A 10,311-nucleotide genomic window follows, 5' to 3' on the forward strand; every position below is an offset into this window, starting at 1 on the left:
ACGACGTACGAGTATAAGATTGAAAACACGAGTGGGTTATCAAATATTGTTCGACCAGGTAACTATATCTTGGTCTCATTTCGCAATTATAAGATTGATATTTTTGAAATTTATGTACTTTTGACCTATAACAACTAAGTGACGTATAATCGAACATAAAATGCTTTGTTAGCGTTTCGGTGTTTTTAAAAAAAAATTCTTTAATTCGGAAATTTTGATTACAAGTAATACCAGAAAAATGGTAATAATAGAAAAAATATATATAGAGAAAGAAGAAAAAGAAAGTGGTGGGTGAGAGAGAGGCCATGAGATGCTCTCAGCTTTCTGATGTGGATGGGCATCTCTGGTTGCAACCTGCTTAAGGAAGAAGAAGAAGCAGCAGCAGCAGCAGAAGCGCCTCCTTCACACTACGCTGTGAAAAATGTAGGTCCCACCTTCAACCCATCTCATAAACAGTCATTGTCCAATCTCTCAGCTCACTCTCCTTTGCATGTGCATGCTCTCCTCTCTCTCTCTCTCTCTTCCAGTTCAGAGCCACCGTGTATCTGCAACACCCACGTTCGTCCAAATCCTAGTACTGCTCTTCCCTTCCTGAGAACCCTCTCTCTCTCTCTCTCTCTCTCTCTCTCTCTCTAGAGTGTGTGTGTGAGAGAGTAGGAATGGACTCGGGAACTCGTCTTGATCATGCTGTGTTTCACCTCACCCCAACTCGGACTAGGTAAAGATTCCATCTTGGTCTGCAATTTCGCTGTGTCGACCATGAACTGCTCCTAATCTGAGCGATTTCTGATGTGGGTGTGCTCCGACCACGATGTTTGAAGGTGTGATCTGGTGATCTTCCGTGGGGGGACACAAGAGAAGCTGGCTTCCGGGCTGTTCCAACCCTTCGTCTCTCACCTCAAATTCGTGAAAGACGAGATTTCGAAAGGTGGGTATTCGATCACTCTTCGCCCACCCGCCAAAGATCTCTCCTGGTTCACCAAATCCACCTTCGAGAGGTAATGATTCTATTCTTGACTTTGCCTTCCCACTGGTTTGTTGGAAGTTTACTTGTAGTTTCAGTCGTTTTTGGTGTTCTGAACTTTGATTTCTTGTTCTGTTGATAATTGGATGCTGTCGAGAGTAAAGAAGTGCATCGAGTTTGCCATTTGCTTTTATCTTCTGGGAAATAGTTTCTGAGTGATTATATGCGAATGTTGCTTTCTTGTCTCGTATGAACTGAGAATTTGTCCTTAATTTGTTACTCGAGTGCCTGTTTGGATAGAACAAGCTCCGGTAAAAGCTCACTGAGATTAAAGATTTGTTTAATGCTGTGTCGCTACTACTCGTGGCAGGGCCGAAACAGGGGAGTAAAGGTAGTATTTAACACGGATTCGGTTTGTCTTGCTTTTGTCACAGATTTGTGCGCTTTGTTAGCACACCAGAAATTCTTGAGCGCTTTATTAACCTGGAGAAGGAGATTGTACAAATCGAGAGTTCACTTCAAGCGTATGACCTGGATATTGCACATATAGCTGGACAAGGAGATGACGGTATGTTCAAGATCTCATGCTTACTTGATTTCAGCCGAACTTAGTGTTCCACAAGTTTACTTGAGAGCAGGGGAAAAAAGCATTTTGCTGTATGGGATATATGTTCAAGATCTCGTGCTTACTTGTTTTCGGCCGAACTTAGTGTTCCACAAGTTTAATTAAGAGAGAACAAGAGAAGCATTGTGCTGTATGGGATATACTTCCAAAATTGGGCTTTCGGTGACCCATGAAGGACCTGCTTGTCAACAGTAACACACTTCTGGTATTCTCATTTTATCTATTCGATATTTATGTGTAGGAAGCCCTCCAGCTGCAAATTTGAGTATAATGAAGTTGCCTGATTCTTCGAAGGTAGTGTATTGCTTTGACTATATTGGAATCAGCCATTTTTATGCTTGCAAGAAGCTCATTCAACTGCTATGAACTCTTTGGTTTCAACTACAGCTACAAAGTGAAACTGTTGGAGTAAATGATCTCCCACAAGAGGAAAACTCAAGGTATTTCTAAATTTTTTCTAATAGTATCGTCTCATTGTGGTGCGTTTGTCATTAACTTATCACTGATTCATTCAGTCTTTATGTTGGCAAGGCTTCGTCTTCAACACCTTCAGGAATCTCGGAAAGCAATGCTCCTTAAATCACAAGCGATGGCGTATGCTCGTGGACGAGCTGCTGGATTTGATATGGATGATATGGATGAACTTATTTCCTTTGCAGATGCCTTTGGAGCATCACGTTTAAGGTATGAACAAGGTTGAAGATGAAGAGATTGTGCAGAATGTTTTAGATGTGTGAAACAGGACACACAATCTCCTCTAACGGGTTCTATAGCAATGTCTTAATAGTTGCAACTTCTCTTTATTTCTTGATGATAGATTCACTTACATTTTCCAGCCAAGTTGAAATCTCTTTCTGGCTGCAATAGTCTGAACATGATGGATTAATTACTGCAGAGAAGCATGCCTTGAATTCAAGAAATTATGCGAGAAAAAGCAAGCAGATGTTCCTTGGATGGAAGAACTATCCGCAATGGAGGCATATGTATCATCAGACCTGTCATTTCCTGCAACTTCTGGGATAATGCTTGCCAACGAAATGAGTGCTCCAAGTCAAGGTGTCACTTTGCACTATCCAAGCGGAGATGGCTCCAACAACACTGTTGCAGCAAATGGGTTTTCTGGTGCATCCAATGTTGAAAACGGGAAAGGTACATACTCATTCTGGGCTTGGCCTTTTTTATTGCAGTCTTTTCCTTCGTTTCAATCCTCATTAGCATAATTAAGGATATCTTCTTCTCGTGATAGTCCGATAGAACTTTATTTGTATTCCTCAGGTACATTTTTGTCAATCCTCATCAGAATATCACCTGCTAAAGTCTGTAGAATATATTTAGGATCATAAATAGATGCTGGATGGTAATCTCAATTTGAACCAAACTTTATTGTTACTCCATCACTATCCTGATTTTTTTTATGTTTTCTGATCGTCAAGGTATATTGCTCACGCTAAAATCTTTTGCATATAAGGGTGTTGCGAGATTCTTTTCTCATACTGGTCATCTTTACAAAATATGCTCAGTGGAAGATATAACCTAATTAAACATTTCATGCCTAGTGATTGGGTATCATATGCTACAACTCACCATTCGAGTAGACCTATTACGTAGGCAGTCACACTGTCTTTTTCACCTACTAAGGATGGTGGCGGAGTTAAAGAGCATTTCAGGGTAGCAATGCATGAATAGAAAGCTGGAAGCGGACAATGCCAATATAGAGAATTTCTATTACCGTCCAAATAAATTGTATTGCGCTGAGTAAGTCTCTACTCATCCTGTCTGGCAATTGATAGAGATTGGTCAGTAAACTGCACTTCATCAAGAGAGGCATTTTGAATTGCAAGTGCGAGAAGCAAATTTTTCGTCTTATTTTTTAGACTTCCAATGTAACTTTTCTCGGTTCTCTTGTTATGATTGCTGATACCACACTCCATTCCCTCTATAATGCTTGTATACCTCTTTTATGTTTGTCAGAACTCTCTTAACCATATTTACATATTCTGTGTACTCAAGCTGAACCATCTTGTGCAGATGATAATGTTTCTCCAACTCCATCTGCCAAAGCTCAAATGCAAATTCCATGGCCGCATCATTTTCCTCCATACATGTACCCTATTCAGCAAATGCCTCCATATCCCGGATATCCTTTCCCTGTTATGCAGTCTGTTAATCCTAACAATCCAAATGGCAACAACCAATGGCCTTTCAATTCAGAAGCTTTGTATCCCGATACGAAACGGGAGAAGAATAATGGTTCCAAGTCATCCTCAGAGAGGAAGAAGAAAACTTCACAAAAAGAAGAAGCTGAATATTCAGAACAAGAAACCCACTCCAGCAACTCTCACAGCGAGGAGGACTCCGGGGAATCTGATTCAGCTTCAGTACGGGAGAGAAGGCATTCCTCTGCAGGGAGTACCCATCCTAGAAAACACAAGAAGAAATCCTCTCGGACAGTCGTCATCCGTAATATTAACTACATTTCATCGAAGAGAAAAGGAGAAGACCCCGACGGGGACTCTGCCGAATATTCTTCTATCGAGGATGAGTTGATTGATGGAGATACTTTGAAACAGAGCGTAGAGGATGTCGTTGAATCCCTGAAGAAGAGTCATAAGACCAAGCAGCATACTCACAGTAAAAAAGACAGTAATGGCCAGATTCTTGGGAGTAGTACAGTGGATGCTGAGGATAAGGATCATGAGAACGACCAATCTTCTCGTGGAAATAAGACAAATGACAACTGGGGTACTTTTCAGACTCTTCTTATGACATCCACAGATAAAACTGGCCAACCATCATACTCTCGGGATGAGCAATCGATGCTCAGAAGCTTCGAGGACGAATCTTCTCATATGGCGGAACGAACTATAGAACTGGGAAAAGAGAAAGTAGGAATGAAACTGAAAACTTCGGAGGATTCCTTTTTTGCGTCGGAGGATAGGCGAGGGATGGATGATAGTGTGATCAACTCAGTGGATTTTGGTAGCGTGGAGAATCTCCGTCCAGGTTTGAAGAGGGCTGATTGTGGTGATGAAGTATTGTTAATCTCAGGTGGAACTGAGGAATATGGAAAGATGCTGAATCACACACCCACTGGTGATGCAGACATGACTTTAACCAGAACAAGGAAGGGCGAGGATTCCTTCATCGTGAACATGGGGACATTAAAAAGTGGAGATCCAACTCTCAAAGAAATGATATTTGACAGCGACTATGTTATATCCAGGGAGAATCAATCCCTCAGGCCTGGGAAAGGTAAAGAAGATAATATTGTTGATGATTCTATCATGATACAATCTCGGCCGTCAGTGGATGAGCCGTACAATGATTTCCACTTGACGAGAGACATCAGCATGGTTGCCGAGTTTACTTCCGCTGTTGAACATGAAAATGGCACATTAGATAATTCAGAAGATAAGCGTGACTTATCAAAATCCTACGAGCCCGATGATCTTTTCATGATGCTCGATAGGGACTCTGAGGTGGAGCCTGGCAAGCAGTCCTGGTCTCTGGACTCTGCAATCGATATTTCGCTTGCAGAAGCGGAACGGTTCTCTAGAAATGAATCATGCGATAACACTAATGACAAGAATGCTTTGGATGGTGACACCAACTCCGGGAACAAAGAAGTCCAAGCAAAGAAAGAACCGGGTAGGGATGCGAAATCCAAAGTTGTACAGAGAACCGTCGGAAGGAACAGACCTGACCTAACCAGTAAAACCAAGAAACCGAGTACAATTACTCGATCAACAGTTCAAAAGAGCAAATTGGAAAAGGTACTTGCGAACTTTGGGCTTTACAGTTATCAAATTCGACTCTTTTCTGTTTTCCATATTCAACTGCAATCAACAGATCTAAAAACTAAGCTGTGAAAGATAGAGACATAGCTTGATCATCAATACCTCCTCCAGCGGAATCGCTAACTAGTCGTGCCTGTAAACAGGAGGAAGAGGTTCGGAAGAAGATGGAAGAAATGATGATTCAGCGCCAAAAAAGAATCGCCGAGAGAACTGCCGTAAGTGGATTAGCTTCAACAGGGTCCAAGAAGTCACCTGCAGATAGCAAAACTGCGAAGACTCCCACCAAGGTCGACAAGAATAAATCTCCATCCACAGGCAGGGAGATGAATAAAATGAATTCTCAGAACCAAGCCGTGCGCGTTTAGCCATTCATGGTTGCCCTGCCAAGAAGAGGATAAAAAGTCTGTTCAGGACACAAATTCATTTGGTATTTAGCTAAGCTTTGTTGTGATTCATTTTTTACCTGCAAATAAGCACATTTGTATAATCTATGCTAATAATCGTGTTTTTCAAACTATTGGTAATTGCTGTCACATTGAGTTTAATAAAATGCATGGGAACTCTACATGGTGTATAATATACAGAGTAGAAGGTTACATATGTATTTATCGATCTTTGGTGTGTGTACACACATTTGGCTTACTTCCAAGTTTCATCAGTGATATGAATGACCAATTCAATTTGCTGAGAGCATTATTTATGTCCTCATATACCCTTTTTGAAACATTTTAACTTCAGTACCATGTCTTTTTTCGCTAATGGAAACTCAAAAAAATGTGGCCATAGCAGCATCAACTTAAGCAGGAAGGAGCTGTTAACAAATCTCACGTTCATCATCAACCAAGGACCTGAATTTCAACCCAAAAAGAAAGAAACAAAGAAGACCTACATCTTCAGTTTTATAGCAGAAGATGTCCATAAATTCTGTTCTTTTCATTGAAATGATTGGAAAGGGTAAAGAAAACGTTTGCCTCCAATATGGAAGGATATCGCCTAATGAAGAAACATATTCATCAAGATTCCAATAAGTATCTTCTTTTTCCTGATTTATGCATTGCCTTGTCACTATCTCACATAGATGCTGTTGCTAAAGATTGACTATGTACAGATTCTCATGGGGGTTTCTTGATATCGACCCATAAGGATTTTTCCACAAATTCTTATAGGTAATTCGCGGTAAAGCGAAAAGTCTATACGAATAGATGTCAGACGTACCATGAAATAGAAAGGCGAATAACCCTAAATCGGTCTTTGGCACGACTCATCGAACATGAGCCTACATAATCAACGTTTTTGCATCTGCGGCTGCAAATTATGCGGGACATTTATATGCGAGGTATGGTAAAATAGTGGGTTTAAAAGTGCTTTTCAATGTTCAACTCTCTGATGTAGTTCGATGGCGGACAAAACAGATAGTACAGACAAGTACTGTCCTTTTCTTTTCAATCAGCACTAGGATTCTGACTGCACCATCCGTCTTCATGCTTGGATTGAACATATTGATATCTCCAGGAATTTTATTATGTTCCAGTGCCGATGTTTTGTCCGGAAGAGTGTTTCTTATCAGACAATATGAAGACAGATCTTGACCGGCCATAATTTCAACCCGGGTGGTAGCAACACCCGGAAACTTTCCAGGTGAAAGATGACTCGGTATATCAGGAGGAAATTATGGTGACAAAGTGATCTTGCCGCTGCAGGAATAACCCGATAATCTACTTACCTGGAAAAACATGCGGCCGTGAAATAAGGATTAAGTGGAACAGAATCGACTGAATTATGCCTAGGATCAACAGATCAAAGGCTTCGAATTCCACGGATGAATTGCGCAGACAGGTGAATTCATTTTGATGATGAAGCTCAATACAAAGGATACCGTTCCGAGAGACATCTTTCTACCAACATCTTGCTGTCGCTTTACTTTCGCAGAAGCGCCTTGCCATGTCGTTTTATTGTTGCCAGGAAATCTTTCGGAAGCAGCCCAATAGGCATTAGACATCCACTGCACTTGCTGACACTTTCTCAGCAAGATCACTCTATACTTTTCTGGTGACAGAGAGAATGAGTGATCTCAAAGGTAATAACCCCAAAGGCAGGGAGAGATTGAGACTCCTAGAAATGAAGAGAGCAGCAATCGATCAGGTCTTTTGCTATTTCATTAGTACGATGACAAAAGAATTGTCCCGTGAAACTAGGATATCAGAAGATTCATGCTAACCTAGGACTTGTCTCGACAGGGAGTGGCCCACTTTTGTACTGCTTTGAAATCTCTAGGGGAGTTCTGGAAGACGAACCACGAATGGATGGGCAAGATCAACTGCGCCGAACTTCATGGCAAGGAGAGCATCGACTGGGAAAAGCTTGGTACACTGCAAGTATCTACTAAACTCAGTTTTGCACTGGCATAAAATTCTCACTGTGATATTTCAATTTCTGTGACTCCACTTGATGGTTCGGTTTCTTTTTTCGGATTTTAACTGCAGTTGATGTAGTGTTGGCGACTCTTTATGACCTGATAAAAGCAGGGGCAGAAAGTTCTGAGCCGATGGTTCTATATGAGCAGAAGAAAGATCACAGTCAACAAGACATCACACCTGGCAAAGTCCCCACGAAGTCCCCGTCCAACCGGACCTCCTGCTCTAGACCAACAAGTTCCAATTTGGAAGGGAAGACGACCAGAAGGCCATCTGCTGAAGTGTCATTCATCCCGTGTCTTCTCCGGCCTTGCGGTGGTAGCACTGCGTGGAAACCAAGGCCCATCCAGGTGAGAGGAATCGAAGCAAGCAATTCAGAAGCGCAACCTGCAGCTGCAGTACAAAGAAATGCAAATGCGGCGGCAGCGGTACCACCACCACCACGATCTGTGCCGCCACCTCTTCCTACACCCTCAAAGGGATTGGTTACATCACCACCACCTCTGCCACCGCTCAAAGGAGCTGCTCCACCGCCTCCTCCTCCACGAACTGCAACAACATCCTTATACACCAAGAAAGCAACCACTAGGTTGAGAAGATCAGCTCAAATTGCCAGCCTTTATCGTTTCTTGAAAGCGAAGATGGAGGGGTCAAATCTAGAGGGTAAATCCAACAGCGGAAGAAAACATCATGATCAATGTTCTTCGGGTGGAAAGCAAGGGATGGCTGATGCATTAGCAGAGATGACAAAGAGGTACATGGATGCAACACATTATCAATATAGATGTATGAACTAAATTGCAGAATGTACTATACCATTTTATCCTCCCTGTCTCTCTCAGATCGGAGTACTTCCAAAAGATCGAGATAGACGTGCAAACGCATGGAAAAATGATCATGGACTTGCAAGCTAAGATAAATTCCTTTCGCACCAAGGACATGGTCGAGCTCCTCAAGTTCCACGACTTCGTTGAATCGCATCTCAATAGTTTAACAGATGAAACACAGGTCCACAGATAGGGTCAGATTGGTATATATTGTTTCCAATACGTAACACTGTGGTCGTAGGCTTAACTCTGCTGTGCAGGTTTTAGCAAGGTTCAAAGGCTTCCCGGAGAAGAAGCTGGAAGCTTTAAGAGCAGCAGCAGCTCTGTACTCGAAGCTTAATGCGATTGCCGTTCGCTTGCAGAACTGGGAGATTGTGCCTCCGCTTGGCAAGCTCCTTGACCAGATTGAGAACTACTTCAGCAAGGTAACTTAAATTGGTCATCCTTCATTTGTTACCTCCCAAAAACTTTCTTTGCGGTTCTTGTCCAATTGCCTCTGCTACTTGTTAGACTAACTTAAAGGAACTAAAAATTGAATATAGATGAAACGAGAGATTGACATGCTTGAACAGAAAAAGGATGAAGAGTCCAAGAAGTTTCAGAGATACAATGTCGAATTCGACTTCACGATCCTTGTAAGAATCAAGGAATCGATGGTCGATGTTTCTTCGAGATGCATGGAGTTGATACTTAAGGTACTCCACGTTCAGTAATTGAACATGAGTCACCTATGTCAATTCGGAAAGCATTGGAGACGAAAAAAATGCCCTCAAACTTGACCCTTTGGATAATAACTGATGCAGGAAAGAAGAGAAGCAAAGGAGAAAGAGAGAGAGGACACCGCGACGAGATTGGGAAGGGGAAGAGAGGATGACAGTAAGATGCTTTGGAGGGCTTTTCAATTGGCTTACCGGGTGTACTCATTCGCCGGTGGCCACGACGACCGTGCGGACAAACTCAGCAAAGAATTAGCTTATGAAATCGAGACCGGTTCTTAGCGTCTGTCAAATCCCGCACTTCTCTAGGTGGCGGTTTTGACTATGCATTGTATTGAAGCATCTCCTCCCAATTCTGTTGATGAGAACTTAAGACATTCTAGTACCCTTTTGTTTTTCCCTGTAACACGCGCTGACTTTATTAAGAAAGCAAATGGTTCTTCAGCATCAGCAGGGCAACTGCTGCAATACTTCCTCAGCGCCGCAAGTCTTGTAAATACTCTTGGATTTTGCAATTGAGCTAACTCATAACACGCAGCGAATGATCTGTGAAACCGTAACATCCACCGCCTCATACTATACAACAAAAAATACGCCATAGACCACACGTGAAGAAATCCGGTCGGCCAGATCTAATCAAATCCAAATTGCATATGGGCATAGACAGCGCCGCATTCCGTATCTCCGGCAAGTGATGAAGCGATGACTCCTCATTGTTTCTGCGCGAAATAACAAGCTGAGCTTGAGCAGCATGAACTCCATAACTTCAGTCTCTTCCTCGGTTATTAACTTACCTTTTCTGTACTCCGATCACGTGTGATTCTGGTCCTGAGCTGATTTTTGGACAAATTTGGATCGCAGTTCTGCCAAGTGACACAATTTTTCAGAGGCATTTTCGGGCTTCCGAAAACGCCAATGATCTGAACAACTACAACATGGGAGAGCAACTTGATAAGTACTTGATGCCG

At 42.2% G+C, this 10,311-nt stretch overlaps 2 protein-coding genes across 4 annotated transcripts; both read left to right on the plus strand.

Annotated features, from left to right (window-relative positions):
• Positions 1 to 367: 367 nt before the first annotated feature.
• On the plus strand, positions 368 to 6,074 carry LOC115750379 (COP1-interacting protein 7). 3 transcript variants are annotated; one of them, XM_030687681.2, is made up of 9 exons: positions 368 to 718; positions 822 to 998; positions 1,399 to 1,532; positions 1,831 to 1,883; positions 1,977 to 2,029; positions 2,121 to 2,273; positions 2,485 to 2,738; positions 3,618 to 5,362; positions 5,530 to 6,074. In XM_030687681.2, the coding sequence occupies exons 1-9, from the start codon at positions 660 to 662 to the stop codon at positions 5,749 to 5,751; spliced, it is 2,850 nt and encodes a 949-aa protein (XP_030543541.1). In that variant the 5' UTR covers positions 368 to 659; the 3' UTR covers positions 5,752 to 6,074. The 3 variants fall into 3 exon arrangements, with proteins under 3 accessions (XP_030543541.1, XP_030543542.1, XP_030543543.1); XM_030687682.2 differs by lacking the exons at positions 368 to 718; positions 822 to 998 and having other exon boundaries at positions 1,444 to 1,532; positions 2,105 to 2,273; XM_030687683.2 differs by lacking the exons at positions 368 to 718; positions 822 to 998 and having other exon boundaries at positions 1,463 to 1,532; positions 1,831 to 1,882; positions 1,966 to 2,029; positions 2,105 to 2,273.
• Positions 6,075 to 6,993: 919 nt separating this feature from the next.
• LOC115750361 (uncharacterized protein At4g04980-like) lies at positions 6,994 to 9,746 on the plus strand. The gene is made up of 8 exons (XM_030687660.2): positions 6,994 to 7,222; positions 7,316 to 7,528; positions 7,624 to 7,750; positions 7,870 to 8,554; positions 8,643 to 8,808; positions 8,888 to 9,052; positions 9,170 to 9,322; positions 9,431 to 9,746. The coding sequence occupies exons 2-8, from the start codon at positions 7,448 to 7,450 to the stop codon at positions 9,623 to 9,625; spliced, it is 1,572 nt and encodes a 523-aa protein (XP_030543520.1). The 5' UTR covers positions 6,994 to 7,222; positions 7,316 to 7,447; the 3' UTR covers positions 9,626 to 9,746.
• Positions 9,747 to 10,311: the final 565 nt, after the last annotated feature.

The sequence above is a fragment of the Rhodamnia argentea genome, chromosome 3, assembly GCF_020921035.1.
Source record: "Rhodamnia argentea isolate NSW1041297 chromosome 3, ASM2092103v1, whole genome shotgun sequence".
NCBI lineage: Eukaryota > Viridiplantae > Streptophyta > Magnoliopsida > Myrtales > Myrtaceae > Rhodamnia > Rhodamnia argentea.

Bases quoted from the DNA above. Each gene is read 5' to 3' on its own strand.
- LOC115750379 (XM_030687681.2), top strand. From the start codon at position 660: ATGGACTCGGGAACTCGTCTTGATCATGCTGTGTTTCACCTCACCCCA. The intron at 2,030-2,120 runs GTATTTCTAAAT...TATGTTGGCAAG, and splicing joins CCACAAGAGGAAAACTCAAG to GCTTCGTCTTCAACACCTTC. The intron at 2,274-2,484 runs GTATGAACAAGG...TAATTACTGCAG, and splicing joins TTTGGAGCATCACGTTTAAG to AGAAGCATGCCTTGAATTCA.
- LOC115750361 (XM_030687660.2), top strand. From the start codon at position 7,448: ATGAGTGATCTCAAAGGTAATAACCCCAAAGGCAGGGAGAGATTGAGA. The intron at 9,053-9,169 runs GTAACTTAAATT...AATTGAATATAG, and splicing joins TTGAGAACTACTTCAGCAAG to ATGAAACGAGAGATTGACAT. The intron at 9,323-9,430 runs GTACTCCACGTT...TAACTGATGCAG, and splicing joins GCATGGAGTTGATACTTAAG to GAAAGAAGAGAAGCAAAGGA.